The sequence below is a fragment of the Blennius ocellaris genome (genome assembly GCF_963422515.1).
Source record: "Blennius ocellaris genome assembly, chromosome: 7".
NCBI lineage: Eukaryota > Metazoa > Chordata > Actinopteri > Blenniiformes > Blenniidae > Blennius > Blennius ocellaris.
The window spans coordinates 26,425,741-26,448,791 of NC_137656.1; the positions used below are offsets into that span (position 1 = coordinate 26,425,741).

The following is a 23,051-nucleotide window of genomic DNA, read 5'->3' on the forward strand; positions in this document are numbered from 1 at the left end:
TGTAGCTGCTTCTAAGTCGCCTTCCTCTTGTTGGATTGCGCCTAAATGATATTCAGATTTGACCTTATTTATTATTTCTACCTGTATGCAGCGATCTTAAGTAAAATGTTAAGTCAATGGAGTAATACTTTCAAACGTATGTGTTGATTCATGCAGCAACTTTCTCCCAGTCGTCTCCTCTGCTGCTGCAGCGTCGGGACTTTTACGGCAGAATAACTCGGTTTTCAGTCTGTTGCCATAGTGACTCATGATCTCAGGGCTCCATTGATGATGGCTTGATATTCTGGTTGTGCACGTGCTTAACTCAAGGTCCACATACTCAGAGTTGATTGAACTAATTCAGATCAGTTGTTCTGGAACCGGAAACTCTGAATTTCCCATCTCAGACTAAGTCAAGTCAGAATTCAGGGAGAAACTCAAAGATTGTTGAACCTCCTCCCTGGAATACCGCCCTGCATATACACCTGGTTGAGAGCTACGAAGAGCATGCCAAACCTGTAGGGGGCAGTGTAACAAAATGTACGAAGCCATGATAGCCAATCAAAATCCTGGAAAAAAACACAAGGTCATGAATTGTGAAGTAAATCTCCATCAACCACCTTCAGATGCAAATGGAGACGCAGAGTTTTTTCTAAATCTTCACTGTGGCCAGAGTTTTCAACAATCAGTTTGAGGTGACTCGTAGCTGTTTATGTATAAATGCAAGGCCAAACGCAGCGAAATATCACCAATTTGTAAATACCCGATATGTGTAAATGTGGCCTAACTGTTCTCCATTTGGCTGCATAGTTTTATTTTAAATCTAAATTGTTCATAGGTGTGTGCATGGCTGATGATAATAATGTGCATGTCAGCAGTTCCATAAAAACTAGAAATATACAGATGTCACCTGTAAATAACTCTAGTTCTATATGTCTATATCCCTGCTCCTCCTGCTGCTAGCGTCAGTAGCTTCGGCAGCTCCAGCAGAGCTTGTCATCCCTGATTGTTGTGGTTATTTGATGACATCACAGAACGCGGTGGGGGGTAAAGGGGGTGATTATGTCGTCTTTTTTCCGCAGATGATAATTTTTACCGACAAGCCGGGGTTTTAGAATTTCCCCACTCTGGGTCCCGTGTTAAAAAAAAACCTTTTTTCACACTTCAAAAACACGGCCTCATGTGGATGAAAGGCCAGAAACAGCAAGTTTAGGTTTCATGGTGTGGACGGCCCCTGATAGTATGAGTTACAGTGGAACATCTTTCATGCTGCCATCAGGAGATCAAGGTTCCCGTTTAAATGACAATGTTCCAAGTGAAAACACATGTTTGTTTCAAAAAATGTTGAGTTTACACGGCAACATTTTGAAAACAATGTCGGTTTCGACAGAAACGGCTGACACGCTTTAAAAACAATGTAGTTTTGTACTAGGCCACTAGTGGGTGCTGCTGTTTCAGAGAACTATATGCTATAAACAATAACAATGGCGAGTTCACGGACATTCACATGGACAGATGACAAAGTTGGATTGTTATTCTGGGTGACTATCAACTATAAAACTCCATGGTACTCTGGAGGAAAACATTGTTCTTATGGATTACCTTCTGAGCACGTGCAGGAGAACTATTTATTACCGCTATGGTGCACATCCACAGTAGTAGAGTTTCAGAGAAGTTGTGTTTTACAAGGCGAGAGTGTCTGAGCTTTTTCAAAGAGTTCCTGCTTGGGAGCTGTTTAAGTTGTGTTTTCAACAAAAGTGCAACAAAAATGTTTTGTTTTCACTTGAAAACGTTGTGGCGTCAACACCCCCCAGGAACTTGTTTCATATCGTCTGCAGGTGATGCAACGTAAGAAGAATGGGACCTTAAAAACTGGGTAAAAAAAAAACCTGACCTCCAAACACCCCCCCACTCTTCCTGAAGCCATATATTTTCCCTGTTTCGAAAGTACATGTCACTCTGTGCCATGATCGATGTACCCTGTCTGTACAGTCAACTCTATATTGATGAAAACAAAATGACCAACGTATTGGTCGGCAGCTGTCCGCGCTCACTCAGAGTCTATAAAACTATTGTTTATATCAGGGATATGTCATCAATCACAGCTCTGGATCACATCAACAAGACTTAAAACAGACATCACACCCAGAGGGGGACAAAACACAGCTCACATGTATTATATAAAGAGCATCTGTGTAATCTACTCTGACATGCACGCATGGTACACAGCAAGTGTGTGTAGCTCCTAGGGTGTGTTGACGTGAGGAGTAATGTATGTCCCTTAGCAGTTGTCCTAATGCCACACAGCTGAGTGATGCACACAGACACACTGTTTGGTTCTGGCAGCTGACGACGCACTCAGATGACAGTCGGCTAACAAACATCCCGTGTGGGGTCGAGCCCTGCGAAAGAATCAGCCGTAAATGTAACTTTACTTCACAAACACCCTCATGGTATACAGTTAGGGACCGTTTGAGAGCAATTTGTTCCACTTCGCATCACCTCATCGGGACGTTTCCTCCGATACAGATCTTTTCAGGAAGGTCATTAAAGTGACGCTGGGAAAAGTTAAGCAGCTAATAAAAGGAGCATATAAAGTGTAATCTGGCCTGTAGTGCAGTGGACAAGAGGAGTGTAATCATAACAGTGGCAGCCTCTCAGTCTGGATGCCCCTGCAGGAAGGACATAAAACAGACATCAGGCCTGTGAAGCTTAAAGTGAGTACATTATGACCACAGGCCATCCCCGAAGTGGAAGGAATAAGCAAGTTGTCAATCTGAGCATGACTCGGGATCGTCAGCGCTGCTGCCAAGGCACGTTCACTTTCCAGCGCCCGTGACTTCCTCGCTGCGATTGCCCAGCATGGCGGCCAATGGAATCCGGCTGGACGCACGGTCCAAGCGCTATTAGCAGTGCACCGTGCTGTAATTGAAACGCCAGTCTCTCCACTGGTGGTTAGGGAGGGTATGTCTATTAACAGAGCTCGCTCAAACAACACTGGAACTTTGGAGAGAGCGCAGCGGCTCCGGGCAGCTTTCCACGCTGCGGCCCGGGGAGGGTTGCCAAGGTCAAGCCTGGATGAAGATGAAATCGAAAGCACTATTTCGTTATCTGAAACTCTAGGGCTGAGCCGACGGCCCCATCAATCTCTGAAATTATTCAATGAATCAAAAACAAAAAAGAATTGGACTGCTCATTCTGTTTTATGAACTTTCAAAAGAGGTTATTTCATTACATTTTTGGAAAGCAAGATGCCATTTTCTCCGAGGGCAGAGATCAATGAATAAGATTACACATAAAAAAAAACCTTTGGAAAGTTGAAAATCCTAAAACTATGAACTAATTGCAGCTATTATGTTTCTTCCACCCATGGATCACCAGCAAAAAGTAAAAAATGAACCCAAACCTTTATAATCAAGACTTAAATTAATTTCTTTCGAAATGTGAGACGTTGTAGTCAAACGACTGCGGCTCCACTGTTAAAAACCACGACGTTCACACAGCGTTGGTCTGATAGCACCGCGGAGTCCTGAGGGCCGTTCACAGGGCAACGAGAGAAAACCGAAAACATTCACTGTGTTTTCGTTAACTGTTTACGTAACAATAGCGCACGGAGCCACTGAAAATTTGGAAACGGTCGTCAAGGTGGAACTCTTTAGAAAACGCTTGGGCTCCGTCGTCATAGAAACTGGAGACAATAAAGCTTTCTGGAAACCACAACGCCATCTTCTTGTTGGAGGTGGAAACTCTGCTACTGCGCATGAACAAGCAGATTAGTGCCATGTCTTCCAGTCCGTATTCTACTTTTCTCGTCCATATTGGTAGTTTTAGGACTGAGAGTCACCTGTAATGACATCCAAGTCCCAAAGAATGCCTGTGTACTCGTCATTGTTAATGTTTATTGCGTAGTGTTCTCTGCGCACCTGTGCGTGGTTTTATTCCCCACACAGCCAACAGCACCGACTCGTGGCCTGGCATGCTAACTACATCTTTTTCACTGTTTCTGTCGCTGCAAAAATTCGGAGAAAATGTGACCACAGCATTAGAGCTCGGAGCTTAAATCTACACATTTCCCTTTCTGGAAACCAGACGCACAGACCTGGTCGTTAATAATTCCACCTGAGCCGCTCTGGGTTTTGATCTCACTCGTTTAATTGTCAAACATTTCATTTCCTCTGATCAAGCAAACACCACTGTACTTGGAAGTCTTCTCCGACTGGCACTCAACCTGCAGGACAACCTGGAAGTCTTTAATGCGGCAGTGATATTTTCTCTTTTTTTTCAGTGGGAGCGTGATTTCAGCATGCCTCGCTGCAGATGTGAACGAGAGGGGAGTCGGAACAGGCATGTAAGAGGAGTCTGTCACAGGGCTTATGTGGAGAAATAAAGCAGAGATTGTGTGACAGGCCCTGATGAGGGATGTGTTCACACCATCTGGGTTGCTTTAACACTGCGGTCACTGTTGGATGCCGAACGCTCTGTATTGTGTCCTGATGTTAAACACAGAGGTGGTAGTCATGGAGTTGAGGTTAATGTTTTGTTCTGAAGACACAGGCCGACAGAGAAAGACTGAGCACCCTTCCTCTCTCTCTCTCTCCTCCCTCTCTCCTTCACTCTCTCTCTTTCTCTCTCCATAGCTGTCAGCAGACATGGTGAACTGGGCTCGAGCTGGCGTCTAATTGAAGAGCAGCTCCACACCCTGTCGTCATTAATCACCGAGCCTGTCAGGAGCTGCTCAGGACCCCACAGTGGCACTCTGCTCCGTCTCTGCTCTGACGCACAGAGGGGAAAGTATCAGTCCCCTCCGTCCCCACCGCAACGTCCTGTGATACTTGTAATACTCTGATTACTTCTGTCATCCCACTATTACTGTATGACTCCAACGTGACCACAGTTATTCCTATTTCTGGAAGCAGAATTAAAAGGTTGCAGTGTTCTCATTGATTTCTGTGTAAGACTAGAGTAATAAAGAAAACATCAAACATTTTCTTAAAATAAAATGATATATTGGGCTGTTGTTATGATGTTGTTGGACTTTAGACACTCAGTAACAACATTTAATTTTCAGTTAAAAAGCAAGTCAGAAATCAGTTTATATGATTTTCTGACTTTGTTAACAGCCTCCTCAGCAGAGGACTTTGTAAATAAATCATGAAATGGTTCAAAATCACTCTAAATCTGTTGTATTTTTAGGTCACTGGAGTTGTCAACACTGTCTAAACACCGTCTTTAATGAACAATTGTTCATAATCAGAGGATTAATTTTTCTAAAAAGAGACATTTATTCCATAATTATGTCGTGTTTGCGAGAAAAAATCTTGAATAAAGAATAAACTTGAATTCCGAGAAAATAATGTAATAATAAAAATTGCATTTTCTCTTCATTTTAGCATTTTAGTTTCAGCAAACTTTGCAGTTATGTCAGGAATAATGTGAAAAACAAGTGATGAAAGCATGTTAGTCCATTGTTAAAATGTTTTTCATTGACACACATGCAGTAAATTGGTGTACGTTGTACACACTCATACTATAGACACGGTAAATATGTAAGTGTTAATTTAAGTTAAGATTTTGCTGTCACGTGACACCAACACCTGTGGGTGAAAATAATGTTTGCGTTGCCACGGATATGCAGAATTCAACCACATATGTGTCACCTTCTGTGGACAAAGGATTGTGGGAGAATACACACTCACACTCACACACACACACACACACACACACACACACACACACACACACACACACACACACACACACACACACACACACACACACACACACACACACACACACACTAAGGCGACATAAATGGAGTGTGTGGGTGTTGACTCAGCTGCAAGGGTGTGTGTAGGGGACAAGAAGATAGATGGGGAGATTGATGGGCGCTGGGATAGGGAGAATAGTGAGGCATTTGATGAACGAGTGTAAACTGGCAACGGAGGAATTAATTCCTCCTCCCCGACAAGATTGAAAGTTCTCCCCTCTGCATGACCTCCAGTGTGAATCATCTTCATTTTCAAGCCAATTGAACCAGTCCTCTATCTACACGGTATGTAAAACGGCAACCCAGCAGCCTCATTCATACCGAGATAGCGAGATAACATTGTTGATGTGTGATTCAGAGAAGTACCTGTTTGTCTTCCACCAATCTCCATCTGTACTACACCAAAACAACTTTAGGGGGCAACATAATCCAGAATATCTCCAGTGGCGCCACTCTGGAGGTTACAAATATGTTGCACTCAATCCATACTGTATATGCAATACAGCACCCCCACCCCCCCACACCCCCAATATCCTTGACCTATTTACTCTGGGCTCCTTTAGAAATGCCATCGAAGAAGCAATGGCAAAAAAGTGAATTTGTCCAGTTCTAGGCAAGAGGCTGACTCCCGCTTCTAAAGGAGAAAAATAAGTGTAGGGTCCCAAGGAGACACCCAGAGCAGTGATCGGGGCGCCGTGACCTTGCCGGTGTGGCAGGGGCTGGATGTGGTTTGGGAGGGTCATCCATTTTGTTAATGGTGCTGTCAAGTGACACCTGTGCTTGCCTCTCCCCCTGTCTGGAGTGCTAATGAACCGCGAGAGTGGAGGAGTCTGGGAGTCGGGGTCAATAGCCGCCTCGGAGACGAGAGCCTCGACTCCCTGCGCCACCTACGCCCTGTCAGCCCAATAGAGTGGAGACACAGACGCATTATCAGACTCGAAGCAGCCTAATGGCAGCGCTGTGGCTCGGAGATAGAGCGACTCCCTCACTCTGAATTAGTATCTAACAGCTCCGAGTTGAGACCGCTGACTCCAGTAAACCACAGCGCAGCAGAAAGCAGCGAAAGAACAAAACAAAACAACAAACAGTCCTTCACATCAGAACGGGGGCCTCCATGTTTGTGGTTCCTGTACCAGAGCCCACTCTCCTCAGGGGAGGTGTCACTGCTTTGATGAATATTTCTCTATTAACTGCCTCCCATTGTCAGCGCTGGCCTTTGTGTTGCAGGCCAATCTGTCAGAGCGTGAGGAGATCCTGGGTCGACACCTCCCTCAGGTCATTATTGAAGTCCCAGTGACCCAGCAGCCACTCTGCTGAGGAGGCTGTTTCCAGGCCGCACAAACAAGAATCAGCAATTAAAACCTGCTCTTTCAACAACAAAAGCAATGTGGGTGACGCAGGGGGCAGGGATGAAAGCCCTCCGAGACTAGCTAACAGGGCTAATATGACCCCGACTGCCCTCTGCAGGACTGCCCTGTCAACTGATATGAGCCATGAAATATTACACAGAGCCACATATAGTGCAGCTGTAAGAGCCGTAATGATAGATAGCCTCAGATAAGTGCAGTGCTGCAGTTTGGCAAGATTTACTGTATCCTCTGATGCTTGTGATAAAAAAAACCACCTCATGTTTGCTATATATAGTAGTCAATGAGGAAAAAACAAGGTAAAATGCAATCATGAATCATTTATTATACAAAATAAGACCTTTTCCTCTTAGTCGGATAGCACAGCCATCATTGTTCTTATTTATGTCGTATTTTCTTTTCTCTACACCGTTTGCGCGTGACCCCAAATTGCCGACCCCTTGTAAGCTTGAAAAAATATTACATCTTTGCATATTTACAAATAAAAATAATGGCATTATTCAGGATAATTCTCGAGGACATGCAATTCTCCAGAGGATAGATAAAAAGAAACAACAGCAAAAGAGATAAAAAGACGTCCTCAGAATAAAGCCTCAGTCCATCTTCATCATGGTGCAACATTTTTATTTTTAGTGTATGATAGGCATAATGGTACTATACTTAAATCATTCTTTTTCAGAGTACTGGAGAACAATTTATTTTGGACAGCAAAAAAAAAAAACAAAGGGAAAAAAAAAAGACGTTTCCCCTCCTTAGAGCTGAATATGAAGCGCTTGCGTGAAAAATAAATACAGACTTTGAGTTTTGGGGGACAGATATAGAGAGAAACTAAACAAAAATACTAAATCAGGTCTGCTGTAATAATCCCACAAATTCATTATTTTCAAACTCCTGCTGTTTTTTTTTTAATCATCATCAAGTCTGTTGGTTGTGTGCTGCCGCCGCTGATCCATCAGAGCCGTTTGCCTCCGGAGCTCCAGTCGCAATCCTGAGGCTAACAGGTGGTATTCCTGGCAGGCTGACCAGCGGGCACCATGCCCCGTACCGCCGATGACCCCCCATCTCAAGAATCCATCTTGTGGGCTGCTCTGGACAGTCAAAGCTGGTGCCTGCAGTCTGTGGATATCAACACTATTTCGGACATCACTGGTATCCAAGTGCCGAGGCCGAGGCCAGTCTCTGACTGTAGAGGGCGTAGGGGGAGTAGTAGGCTGAGGAGGAGGGCAGGGATGGCATTGGAAGTCCCGGAGCTCCGGACAAGTGGGACTTGCTGTAGGGATGGTAACGGGCCAGGCTCAATCCAGGAGAGCCCCGCAGGGAAAAGGAGCTGGGCAGGGCACCCGGGCTGCTGGGGGGAGGCAGGTGGAGGTGACAGGAGGCTGATGATGAAACTGATGAAGGATAAGCTGACAGCAGCTTACTGTCCACCATCCCGGGAAGCGCTGTGTGGGTGCGCAAGTGAGCCAGCAGCTCCTCTGACGTGGAAAAACGCTTGTCACAGGGACCTCCGACAGACACCCAGTTACAGGCGTGTGGCAGCGGTTCGTTGGGGAGCATGAAGCCGTACGTATAGAGGGGGTGTGACAGGGTGGGGGTGGTGCTGGAGGACAAGGCGCCGGAGTGCAGGGAGTGGAGGTGGTGTGAGGGGTAAACCAGGGGGAAACTGGACTTGAGCGCTGACGGGTCGTGAACGCAAGTGGAGCAGTTGCTGCCGCCGAGGTGGGGCGTGTTGGGGTAACTCAGACAGTAAGGGTCCCGACATAAGCCCTGCATCAGAGATGGAGGTGAAGCTCCAGTGAGTGGGCTGGAGCTGGGGTGCTTACCTGGAAGTCCTAAACCCAAACTGGACTTAGTGGGATCCAACCCAGGAACAAACTGGGAGGGGTAGCCAGCATAAGCCCCCACTATGGACCCATGGTAGCCCATAGTAGCAGGAGGCAAGGGGAAGACGGAATGTCCTGGTTTGAAAGGAGAGACTGGTGCAATGTGTCCAGAGCTCAGTCCAGACTGTGAAGAGGTCTGCGGGTCGCTCTTGCTCTCCGGCCGCGGGCTGCTGGCAGAACTGGCATTGCTGGAGTTAGCGCTGGCCCGTATGTGGCTGGAGTTGGCTAACTGAGCACCATCCATTCCTGACTTTGTTGCATCGGAGTCTTTTTTGCCAGCGCTGTTGCTGTCCGAGCTGGCCTGCTCTGCGCTCCCAGATTTGCTGTCCATGTGCGGGGCCTGGGAGTGTGGCGGAGGCTGCGTGGAGGGAGAGTGGCTTTGTCTCTGGGGCTGGCTCTGAGTGTGCAGGGGAGGAGAGCTGGAGCTGGGAGACCGGGAATGAGGAGGGAAGGATGGACATGAAGTACTTCCCCCACTGGAGCTTCCATTTGGCACTCTGAAAGCTGCTTTATCTGAAGGCCCTTTTGTGACCAGAACCTCCTTACGACAGTCACCCGATGACTTGGAGTAAGGCTTGAAGCTGGATTTGTCCTCCTGGGACTGGTGCTGCTCTCCAGGCTTGGATGACCGATTGGAGGACTCCTTGTCTCCTAGGCTACCAGAGGAGAGGGAGGCCAACTTCGAGGAGGAGGGAGGATCTGGTTTGCCAATTTGAGAGCAGGTCTGGGCCAGCAGAGCCAAAGGACTCTTCTTGGCATCCAGCTAAGGAGAAAAAAAGAGAGAAAAACAGTGAACAATCTGCTTTACGTATGTATTTCATTTCATGTAAAGCTGATTTAATTTTGTCTTCATTTGTCAACTACCGAATCCTAAAGATGTGTTTTCTCCTTAAAATGCATTATGTGAGAAGCAGGAGGCTCAGCACAGCAGCTCCGAAATGTAAACTGACTTGGATGTCTGAGAATGCAAAGTTGACGCTCAGTTGAAAAATGTAAAACAAAAAAAACAAAAAAACATTAAGAATAATTTAATTACATAGGAATGTCAATCTAAACTGATAATTTTGTATTTATGTATTTTTTGCATGATACGACTGTTAAAACACAATAGTTTTCGAAGTAACTAAACATTTATGGACCGTAGCTTCCTGCAAACTTGACCCAAAAAAAGAAAAAAAAAAAAAAAAAAAAGAAATCGCTGTGCGTAAAATGGCGCTTTTGCGTTTGCCATTTTTGCGCGGAAAAATCTTTACGACAACATACATGTATGTATATGAAATGACCTGACTGCTACAAGAGAAACAAAGCGACCCAAGACATCCAGGTTAGATTGTTCCATTTCTCTTTTCCTCGTATTTACTTACCTCGATGCTGACAGGCGCAGACGTGAGCGGCTGGAGGTACTCCGGGTGCAGCAAGTGGCCGCTGTGCGCAGTCAACATCTTTACAATCCTGATGGGAAGCCTTTTAGCTTGGCGAGAAGGATCCGAGGGAGAAGGACAAGACGTGGAAGAGGAAGCGGACGGTTTCTCCGCTCCGGTCCGCTGTGGATCTCCGCTGGCGACGGCGGCGCTGCGCTCCGGTGACTGGCTGCGTAAAAGCGGTTTAGGTCCACTGGAGAGATCTCTCATCTGGATCGGGGCGCGGAGAGGGACGGGTGCATGTAAGGAGTGCGCGCGGGGTTGAACTTCGTTTACCAGCACATTGTCATGATCCTATTTATTCAACAAAAGTAAGTGCGGTAATCCAAAGGGGCAGTGCGCGCTGTGCGCGACGTCCGCGGCGGACCAAAGCTGTCTCTCAGAGAGGAACCAACCGCCCAAATGTCATCCTTTATCCTTCTCTCCAATGTCACTCGCTAATCATCCCTAAATATTCCTTTATCCAGTGTTGAAAAAAGTGGAGAAAAAGTGAAAACACCATAAGAAGTCACTGCTCATCAAAATAAACTTGAAGAAATATCCCCGCAGAGGATGGCGTGGTGAGCGCGTCTCTCTCCCACTGCAGCAGCAGCAGCCTCGGATCTCAGTGCCCCGCTTCTCCACAGACTAAAGCCGTGAGGGGAGGGAGCCGCCGTCCAATGACAAGTGCCCGCATTCACGAGCGGGGGCGGGACCGAGGAAGAGGCGCGGCCTGCCTCCCGGCCTCACCCCCTTGCCAGGCCTGTCCCATAATGGGGAATCTGTGTCAGTGACCTCGGTGAGCCATGCAAAGTGGATGTGAAGTGCCAGAAAATATTGCACCTCTAATCTGACAGCGATGTCAGCAGGAAAAAGTAGGATTATCACACAAACACCAATATGGCAGGAACATTTCAAACATGGAGAATTAACCTTTTTTTTTACTATTGATGCACCAGTATCGATACCAGTATCAGGTACTTGTACTCATGAAAGCGTCCCGATACAAGCCTGCAAGTGTTATGTGATGTCATCCCTCAGCAATGTTGCCTACAAGCAAGAGAGAATGAGCAATGGCTTGGAGACCTTTAATATTAATGAGACAAAGACAAAAGTAAGGCAGACTTTAAATTATGTTCAGACAAAATATCAAGAGGAGGAGAAACATAGATTATACAACACCACCAATGTATTCACCAGAGACATATTGGTACCAGCAGAATTAGCCGCTCGGTAGTTTAACTGCTCAATGGATCAGGAGGACTTTACTGAGAGCTGTGCTATATGCTACATGCTACATGCTAGATGCTAAGGACTTTCATGGCTCACCCACCAACAATGTGACACATGGTTAAAGTATGACTGATACACTCATTAACAGCAAACTGGATCCCTCGGTCTACAGTCTACAGTCTACAGTCTACAGTCTACAGTGCAGAGAGTAGACAGACAATACGTTGCATCTATGCTGTAGCTGCAGTAGTGTCCTGGAGCCTTCAAGGTCATTGGACGCAGAGACTAGATCTTATGAATCCTCTGTTGTTGTTTACATCCTCCACTTTGCACTAGTTGTTTTGTTTTGTCCCCCCACATTTAAGCGTGCTCCAGCGGCTAGCCCGTTAGCTCTAGTGCCACAACGTGACATGGCAAGCGGTCTGCTCCCGAGTCCTGGTCTCCGTCCCTGCCTCGTGTCTGCTCTTTCAGGACCAACATGAAAGTTGCACAGCAAAAAAAAACAAAACAACAACCAGTGCAAAGCTGAATACGCTAACAGCTGAGGATTCATACAGTCAACATATTAAAATGTTGAGGGCGTGTCGTAAATCACTGACCAATCAGCAGATGTCTCCTCAAAATCAGATTTGTTTTATGGTCCTGAATCTCCCAACGGAGGGGCGACGGAAAAACATCAACCTGTGGAGTGCTGGTTTCCGGAAAATCCAAAATTCTTGCGGCAGAAACCCGAACCTTAAAGGACTATACCAGTTCATTCCTGCACTTTTTGTGCGGTGGAAACGGGGCTTAATGCACCATCGGTGTGGATCAAGAGAAAACAGCCTAAAACAGCAAGAGGAGACCAATAACCAGGGAGTACTGTCCTCACACAGTAATTGTGTGATATATAAGGGCTCGTCCACACCATGAAACTAGTTCACCTAAACCAGCTGTTTCTGGCCTGTCGTCCACATGAGGCAGTTTTAGAAGCATGAAAACAGGTTATTTTGAACACGGGTCCCTGAGTGAGGGCATTTTAAAACCCTGGCTCGTGCTGTCTAATCCTCCGAGGTGTGGACGGCAAAGTCAGCAAAAATGATCATCTGTGGAAAAAAGATAACATAATAACCCCTCTTCCCCACGGCGGTCTGTGATGTCATCAAAGAACCACAACAATCAGGGACTACAAGTTCCGGCGGAGCTGCAGAAGCTTCATGACGCTGGCAGCAGGAGGAGCAGGGCCATAGACCTATAGAACTGGAGTTATATACAGGTTTATGACGAGGAATCGACTTCTAAATTTCTATGTGCTTTGTCTTCTTCTGAGTTTTTGGTGTGTTTGGCGAGTCACAGCGCCCCTAAAGGCCTGGCATGTGTACTACATGTACATTGCATGCAGTCCTTTCTGATGACACCAGGTGGGGCTCAGCCCCACATGCCCCAAATAACAAGTTGCCCCTGCTTGTTCTCGTCACCCCTAAATAATGCTATTGGTGCATTCCTAGTTTTTCTATAAAACACCCACATGTTTCTCAGTGCATTTCGTTCAAAAATAATCACATACTATCCACAGCTTTCTGGTATGTTAATAACTTTATTTCATTGCAGCAGCAGAAGAGCCATCATGACTGAGCCTAATCCATTTATTCCAAAAGTGAATTCACGTGATTCCAATGGTTGTTTTTTAGGGGGGGGGGGGGGGGCTGTTTTGCCGTGACAGAGCACAGCATATTTAGTTCATACTTTTACAGTCTCACTCACCACAAACACTCCAGTGTTACAAGCTGTTTTAGAAGCACTGCAGATGGATCCCTGCTGTTAAAACTCTTGTCCTGCTTGTACATGCAAATAAAAGACAATAAACTACCCTACAATAGAGTTCCTCATTGGTTGCGGTATTCTGAAATGCCTTCATTTTTACTTCACCAAACAAAAAAACAAGCTGCATTTTATGGGGATTTCAATTTTTATCAGATGACCCAGCTTTACCTTAATACGTAATCCAAGTTATAACAATGCAGAGTTTATTCACTCTGTTTGAAGTACTTTCATGGATCAGTGATTGCTGGCTAAAGCCTTTTCTTCTGTGGTTTAATAGGTAAAACTGACATTTCAGGGCACAGGCTGGTCTTATCAAACTGTACCGCCGGCTCCTTGATTATAATGGCTGCTGCCATTTATCTGCAGCTGAGTGGAAACGCGGCATGATGAGGATGAAGTCACTTCAGCCTCACTCAACAGCATCACTGTTTGACCTGTCATCATTAGGCTTAGTCGTCACTCATCACCCACACACTGCCACTCACGCTTCAATGACCCACAGAGATCCCAGAATATGCGAACGAAAACGTGCCTGCCGCCGAACTAAGTGCAGCACAACCTCCTTTTCAATCCGCCTGTTTGTTTAAAACTGTCTGTCACCACTTTGGGTCGAGACACATAAACAGGTGACGCATAACAACTGCTTTCTCACCGTGAGCTTTAAAGGTAACGCTGAGAGCTTAAGGGGGATTTTAAGCATTTTTTCTCTTTTTTTTCTTTACAACACAGACTGACGGGGAAGTTGTGAGTCTTCCGATTGTTGCTCTTGTGTTTACCGCACAGTCATCCACTTGTTAAAAGGGCGAGTGGGTAAGTCACTGCAGTGTAGGTGGGGTTGCATAAGCAAAGAGGGGGAGTTTAAAAGGAGACCAAAGAGGAGGGCATTGGGGAAAAGCCAGACAAAGGCAGCGAGAGAAAGAAACAAGGGAGGGCTCAAACAACAGGGAGCAGCTCCTTTCATGTGTCCCCTTGATGTAGGCTGGTAACAGCTGTTTTGGCGTGTCGATGACTGATGGCTGTTTCCTGTTGTGGATATTTTAAGGGGACAGCTTTTGAGTGAAAGAGGTTTCTCAGCATGCCCAGGTCCCGTTGGCCCTCGGGGTATTTCCATGCCTTTCCATGGTGGTATCAAAGCAGTGGGTTTGGCTCCAACAGCAGCCTAACAAAACCTCCAGGATGCGGCTGATAGGAGCCGAGGAGGAGCGGACCCCACATGCCCCTGTGATCCTGTGATTTATAGAGCCGCTGAGGCCTGTAATGGACGCCATAGCACTGTGGCAGGGTCTAATTCATCCGCGTGTTGAAAAGCTGCCGTTTGCCTGACTCCAGAGTAAATATATAACGCTGACATGAGGCAGCGCAGGAATTCTTCAAACCTGGCTCAAGCAAATCCTCGTCTGCTCGTTTGTCTTTTTCACCGTGTTTGGAAGTGCTGAGGCGTTTTGCGGCACACACGGGGATTAGCATTGTGTAGATGCTCCGTGTGATTGTTTAATGAGGGGCTGACATTGATGTGAGCTCATAAGAGTCTTGTTTCACTTCTTTTTTTTTTCTCCTTTTCAAGTTATTACACATGCACACACCGTCACTGGTGTCAGCCAGACTTTGACAGGGTCTGGCTGCGTGTTGTACTGTACAAAGAGAAGGAGAGAGAAATGATAAAAGCGCCAGAGAAGCAGAGGAGGGAAAACGAGTGTAAATAACTCCTATTTAATTATCTGTGACTGACTTATGGGGCGTGTGGAATGGGAATAGAGGCCCGAGGCTGGGGCTCTGCTCTACCCCTTGTGTTTTCTCCAGCAGTAATAAAACCAAGGGAGAAAAAAAAAAAAAGTGGATTAAGACAGTTTCATGGGGTGTAGCAGACATGGCATTTAGACCTAAACACTTAAAAAGAGCCTCACAGGCAACATTCCAGCCCGGACAAAATGTTGAAACAAGGATTTCCTTGAGCTGAAAGATCCACAAACAATATCTGCACGGTGTACTTAATATATTCACACTTCCTCGTTTGTCTTTCTGTGGTTGCTTCTCCCTCTCTCTGACACACACACACACACACACACACACACACACACACACACACACACACACACACACACACACACACACACACACACACACACACACACACACACACACACACACACACACACACTAATCCTTTCACAGTCGAATGTGCACACACTCAAATGTGAATACGTAGCCCGTGTGCACAAACATAAACAGACAGGCCATACTGTACACGATAGCATCTCGGCAGTGTGTGCTGTTGTAGTTCTTACGCAGAGCTATCTGCGTGACTGTCTGCACAGTAAATCTGTGTGTCAGAGTCAGAGCTGTGGCTGACAACCTTATCTTTCCAGTTTCGGAGGGAGATTGTCTCTCTTGTCAGCTCATCACGTCTCACGAGCTAACGCTCTTATCCACTCTGCTTACCTGTCGTCTATCTGTCTGCATTATAATCACCAGGATAATAGCCCCCCCTCCCCCCGCACCCCCACCCCCCTCCACACCACCACCCGCATACTCAGATTGGCACTTTTATTTCTAAATCCTTACAACCCCGCTGGGTTCCCACCTTGTCGCGCTCACTACACCTGAAACACATTCGCAGACATGCCCGTCGGCTGCACAACGCCCACACCAGAGCAACCTCCAGTCCTCGCCACGCACTCTGGAAAACAAAAGCCGCTATTGTCCTCCACGCCGAGAAGTTATCAAGGGCAGGGGGAGAGGAGGAGGAGGCGGCGGTGGAGGGGTGAACAGGCCCGCGCCGCCAGACAGTGTCTGCCTCAAATCAGATCATGCTGCATTGTTGTGTGAAATTTCAGATGACATCAAAAGATGTTTTTTTTTTTTTTTTTTTTCCCTTCCCGTTGATCTGATGGCAGATGGGTGTCATTTTGATAGAAGCACAATCAAGGTATTCACAAGCTGGACCCGTGACTGGTCTGGTAAAAGGAACAACAACAGGCCGGGCAAAGAAAATTTCCCCGGCACATTCCTCACGCTTGTTAAAGTCACTTCTGTTTCCTCTACTCCAGCTCAGAGCCGCCGTCACTGTGTCTTCATCATCCAACCTTTGTCCAGAGAGAACACACTGTGGGGTTTTCGTCTTTTGAAAGCACTCCTATTTGGACACAAAAAAGAAAAAGAAAACATTTTGCGAGTAAAGTATAGTTTTTCAGTTTTGTTTCCAAAGCCTCCTTTAAGCCTCCGGCTCATTCCAGGGTGTGTTAACAGCAGGTTTGGGCTGATTGTAGTTGACTCAGTTAGTTAACCTCGGTTTATGTAACAAACTAATTGCAAGGAGGTTTAAATGATGGACAATCATATGGTGCTGACAAAATGTACACAGGAAACCTTCATTAATATGTTCACTGTACATATCTCAAACTACTTATTGGAAAGCAGACGTCCCACACTGTTGAGAGCACATGTTGTCTTGTTATTCGGCAGCTTTGAAGTGCTTCAGATGCTTGACAAGATGACAAGTTTGGCGACGGTCCCAACCCACCGTACTTTCAAGTGCGTGTTGTATATGTGCAAGAACATGGGCAAAATTGTGGGGATCCAGCCTGGTGAGTGCAGCCTCCATATGGATTTGGAGCGCGTAGACACGCCGTAGCACTTTTCATGCATGAGAAACTTTCGCTGCGTTCGGGCTGCAGATTCACCTTCGTACAAGTGACACGCCTGCCTTCTACAGCCAATGAGTGCACAGCGCACTGGCTCCGTGAGTCTTTTAACATTTTTTTAAACTTTTTTTATTTTTATATTTGTAACATTTCAGTGACCTAGGATGAATAGCAATGTATTGTTACACAAAAAAACACAGTTTAAAATCGCAGGCAGGTGAGGAAATAAATAAATAAAGAATTTTTTTTAAAAGCGGTCCTGATGTCAGACTAAAAATGTTCAGCCAAAATCTTACGATAAGTGAATCATTGGTAACATTGCAGTGACCTTGGATGAATGGTAAACATTGGCAGGTGTGTTTTTGAAAACAAATAAGCAACAATGTAAAAATGAGGCTTCATAGATAACAGCTGTGAGTGATGTGTTCAGGTGCTCCTTAAACTGTAGGAAAGCCGATCATCTGCATGCTAACAAGCTGCACGGCTCATACGACCCACTGTGATTTTAAACTGTGTCTTTTTTGTGTAACAATTCTTTACTATTCATCCAAGGACACTGTAATGTTAGAAATAAATCACTGATTATAATCCTCTCCCTCCCTTCCTGCTCTTGCCACTCCCTCCCCAGGTTTTCAGAAAAACATGGCGGCCGTGGCCTCCCCAAAAAGCGTACGGACTAAAAACACGCAGGGTGGGTTGGGCTTTTTGGAGACTCTTTAGCACAGGGACTCCAGCCACTAACATTGGGATTGGACTACAACCTGCTCGTAAATCCCTAAAGTGTTTGTGAAGGTATGACTGTAATCGTGTTCATGGTTCTCAGAAGATGTAGTTTACTGGCTTTGGAAAACTTCCTTGTACATAAGAGGCTTAACACTTTGCTCTTTCACTGAAAAAGCGTCTCCATCTGTGTGTTATTGGGCTCCAGTGACTCTGCTGATCCAACCTGCCGCCACCATGCTGGGGTCCAATGTTTTCCTTCTCACAAATGGATTGACGTTCCAATTTGTGCAGCTGCAATAAGACATCAGGTCAGAGGCTGATCTTGATGCAGAGAATATAAATAATAATAATATTAATAATAACAATAATAATAATAATAACAATAGTAATAACAACAACAACAACAACAACAACAACAATAATAATAATAATCTCTTTTGCTATGGGAGTGAAACTTGTTGTTTGTTCTCTTATTGTAATATGATAACTAGTACTAGTACAGGTAATGCTCTCAGCAATATCACACAAACAGGATGTTACAGGTTTGGTTACTGATCTCGAAAGCACAAATACCAAAATGCAAAATCTAGTCCAAAGTAACCTTCATGTTGATCTATTGGTGAACACTCCCCAATCTTATGGATCCTGTCAAATAGTTCTCTTCAGAAACCTTTCTGTTTATTGTCCCTTCCGCTTACGAGTGAATAAAATCTCCTGTCGTCACAACAGCTGTCTGGCATTTCTTTTGTTTACATTTGCAAGTCAGATTTTAAACATGTCGACATCAGCGCAGAGCAAACCAGACTGAAAGGTGACTTTTTGTTTCTTTTGTTTTTCACTAGGCAAAGGTTGAATGCCACCGGAAAAGACAACTCAATGGCAATAATCACCTGATGAACAAAAGACAGATATTAGCGTTTCCAGTAGCTTCAAAACACCTGCAACTCATCACTTCGTCTCATGATGATGACGAGTCTGCTGACGGCTCAGCCGGACACGTCAATCATCCCGACCTGCGGCCGGGCATGAGTTATGTCAGCCGCCGCGGCTTTGATGTGACAAGAGATGGCATCGCTCAATTAAAAGCTTATCGTTGTGTAAGTAAATCAGCGCCTTTTAGGCTTGGCACATCAAACAAATGGTTATTGAAGCGTCCCGCCCAGGCCATTAATCTCTCGACATGTGCTTGCCAAGCCCGGGTCACTGCGGGAGCAGGATGCCCTGAGAAAGTGAGAATTAAATGCGACGAATATGCACTTCATAAGGCCATTTTTAGGCTCCATGTAAAACACACACACACACACACACACACACACACACACACACACACACACACACACACACACACACACACACACACACACACACACACACACACACACACACACACACACACACACACACACACACACACACACACACACACAGTAGGTTTATTACAACTACCTAAACATGATGTAGGCAAATGTTGGGATTTACTTTTATAAATTTTCCTTTCGGGGGATAAAAAACCCCTAAAAGAAACTGTAATTTGAGAACAGGCAGTCATGGAAAAGCATACCAGACTCAGGCCTAGTGTGGCCAAAATATTTTTCTCAGCTGGGTCCTTGTGGTGACAAAGCACCGCGCTTGTCCCTGGCAGTAATTCACCGGCTCGGATGAATATATGAAAGTGAAGCACTGCCATATATCACCGCCTACCCTCCTCCCTCTTTCCCAAAGTGCTCCATGTGAGCCGCGCAAAGTCACACACAGCCGTTTGTTATGCGGCCGCGCATTCTCATTTCGAACTCTGCGTTTGAGGGCTACGGGCCAAGCTGACACTTATGAAATATTTCCCTTGCTGACCTTAGCTACTGCCTCAGCTGGGGAGATTAATCCTCTGTCGGCAGACACTGGAAACACACTGCAGCATGCACAGAAACACACACTTGCACGCACGCCACTCCTTAGTGACTAGAAAACACAGCAGCAGTAACAGCGGAGGCTACAACTCTGTTCACGGTAGTAATAATTACAGCCTCAGTTGATTTATTTCAGCCACATTTCGCCAGTTGCCAAGAAAGTGGGAAGAGCATTCGATGGAGTGTAAATATATTGAAAATACTGTGCGCACACAACCAAATGAGCAAAGTGCACAAGGATACAGCAGCAACAAATAAGGCAAAGTTTTCACTCCAGAAGTGCTGCCGGATGTTTTTAATTTCAGTGTGATTCAGAATAGACAATGCACCAGCGACGTGTTTAAAGATGAGAGAGGAAAAATCACTTCAAGACAAGAGGCCCAGATGAGATAAAAGTGGGCAGGAAATCTGCAATTATACAGAAAAGAAGCAGGACAAACTTAAAAAACATAGTGTAGATTTGTTTAGCACTGAGGAGATAATGGTATGATGAACAGAATGTTAAGAAGAGAGAGAGTGTCTGAAAGAAGAGGATGGGATGTAAAAGCTTGTCAAGCTCGGTGAACTGGTTTGTTTGCGTTCTGGTAGTTTTTGTGTTTCTTCTTGTCTCGATCATTTTATAAGTCATATTTAGGCTATTTTGTGCACAAATCACATTATATTGTAGGACAGAAGGATTTGGTAAACTCATCCTAAAAAAAACATCCTTCAAGCATCTGTTTACATCTTTTGGTCTAATGAAAAAATGTCAAATGGCAGAGATGTGAGAATTTCCTCAACTTTGACCAAGGAGTTACTTTAAAAGAGTCATTGGTGAAAATCACAATGTCGACGGTAGAATCATCAGGAGAGACACTCATCGGGAAGATGAGATTTTTTTTAATAAGCCTTATGTATGACAGACCCTAAAGGCCTGAATCTGTACATAATTTAATAATTTAAACACCACTGAATAGGTAATGCTGACCTTTAAATACCACAAAATTTATAGATAGGTCTGGGTGTTTAAAAAAAAAAAAATCCAGACACTGTTCATCTATTTTTAGTAACTGAATTCCCTTCATTTTTTTTTTTTTTTTTAATTTTCCAAATTCAGCTTGTCATGATTATAATCCAAAAAGTCTTGGACTCAGAGATGGAAAATTAATCCATAACTGTTGATTGAAATAGTTATTTAATTCAATGAATAAAGTAAAGAATAAACACGGCTCATTGATTGGTCCGGACCAAAAGAGGAAATCCCGCCGCTTTAGCCAATGGTGGCTAGGCTAATTAGCTCGTGGCTCATGGGTAGCCACAAACAACCGCAATATTTAGTCTTCAGACCAGATATCAAAGAGCCTTTTTTACTACTTCTTCCTCATGACTCCGCGTCGGCCCGCGAGATATTTTCCAACTTTTTCTTTCTGCATCTGCTTCTTCTGATTCACATGGTTAGCTTTGTTTGTTAACTACCCAGAATGCATTGCGTCCTCTCCCCCCCACCCACTGGAAAGATGTATGAGAACCGAGATCCACATTTTCAAGGTGACCAGAGATCGCTTGTCAGATCCAGATCACAGTTCGGGGGGATGTTCCAGACGCCCAAACGAAAAAATCCTTTCCCAGAAAATCGTTGAAGAAGCTCTGGTCCAGATCAAACAGGGAAATCTGAATCTGCCCTTCGAGTCCAATCAACCGCAAATTCATATGGCCTGTTGAAAGGACATCTGACGAAAACCCACGCTGAAGGACAACATGGAACCTTTAACCAAACTGGACTCAATCCAGGGTTGGTGTCACTGTGCGACAAGAGTGCCAACCACTTCGTCAGTGGCACTCTGCGACGCTTGAAAACCAAACACTTCCTACTGAAAACTACTACAATCTCAACAAAAGCCTAGTTTAAAAAAAAACAACCTTATGTTGAAAACTTACAGGGAAATGTAGTAACCAAAACTTCTATAGCTGTTGCATTATGGGTGTTTTTACAAACTCACACTGACAGCACGGCTTTGACGCTAATGCTAGTTTGCTAGCTGTCATGGCAGCATCACTGATATCTCCTCTCAGGTTTCAGTGTTGTGTTGCTGCTCTTAACAAATTTGTATTTGAAAAAAAAAAATCTATGTTTTCTTTGAATTATTACCATGTCCTTGGGGGTTTGGCTCGATGGGAGCGCCGAATCTGAACAAGTGACCCTGAACAGAAAACCTCCAAACATAAAATAAGCTTCTACATCTAAAAACCCTCGAGGGTCTTTGCCTTCCTGTTTCAGATCACCATGGCGGTCCGTACCAGCGTTCCCCCTCCAGAGGCCACCGCTTTGTCCTTTTTCTTTGTGCTTCAGGTTGATCAAGCCTCTGTCCAGCCCCGTCTTCTCTTCATGTTCAGCAGCAGATGACTTGGCCGAGTTTGGTCTTTTATAAAAGGTTATTCAGTTGCCAGGATAGAGACCAAGCTGCTCTTGCAGTTCCTGCCAGAAGGTTGCACTGCCGGTGTGTCGTAAATTACTCAGGACAGTGTACAGGGTGTGTGTGTGTGTGTGTGTGTGTGTGTGTGTGTGTGTGTGTGTGTGTGTGTGTGTGTGTGTGTTGAGGGGGTAGAGGTGAGGGGCGATGGAAAATGGGAGGAAGGAGAGGGGGGGTGAAAGAGTAAGTGCAGTTTTCTTTTTGGTCCACGGTGATGAATGATTTTCTGAACAAGGCAGAAAATACATCATATCACCTTTAATGGGTACACATTTCTGCGGCCGTAACTCAGCATTTAAAAATAGGGAGGGGAGGGTGAAATACGACATCATATATTCCTCTCAACGACAGTTTTACGAGCCCTCCCTGCAGTATAAAGGCATTGATTGCTATTTCAAAGCTCCATGTTAGAGCCGGTGAGTGCTGAGTACCTCCAGCTGCCAGCGACTTTCAACACACGGAGCCCGAACTGTTTCTGCTTGGTAAAGTGGAGGATTTTGTGGTTCACACGTGAGTTTTCTATATGGAAAAATTCAGCCTTAAATCTTTACCAAAAAAAAAACAAAAACCCTCAATAACAAATGATATGTGTTTCAGGAGATTTGGGTCTTTTCTATCCACAGTGGGTGGTCATAATGTTCAAAAAAGACAGAAAGGAAAGTTGTAAACTCTTGCAGAGACTGTTAAATGATCATGAATTTGAGATCTATTTAGCAGGTTATTCCCTTCTGTTAGCCAGTTAGCAGAGATACAAAATGTTTTCCTGTTATGGGAACAGCTGGTGAAATCTGACAGCTTTAGAAGGCTGATATAAAAACATAATGTTGGATATCAGAAAGGAGTAAAGGATGCAGTCATCGCGGGGCTCTGTTGACAAGGAGTAGGTTTAGATGCAATGTTA

At 45.1% G+C, this 23,051-nt stretch overlaps 1 protein-coding gene across 1 annotated transcript; it reads right to left on the bottom strand.

The window, feature by feature from the left end:
• Positions 1-7,413: 7,413 nt before the first annotated feature.
• znf703 (zinc finger protein 703) lies at positions 7,414-11,027 on the bottom strand. The gene is made up of 2 exons (XM_080499856.1): positions 10,361-11,027; positions 7,414-9,759 (listed from the first exon to the last, which is right to left on the bottom strand). Exons 1-2 carry the CDS (start codon positions 10,625-10,627, stop codon positions 8,257-8,259), a joined length of 1,770 nt encoding a protein of 589 aa, XP_080355982.1. The 5' UTR covers positions 10,628-11,027; the 3' UTR covers positions 7,414-8,256.
• Between the last annotated feature and the right edge of the window lie 12,024 nt (positions 11,028-23,051).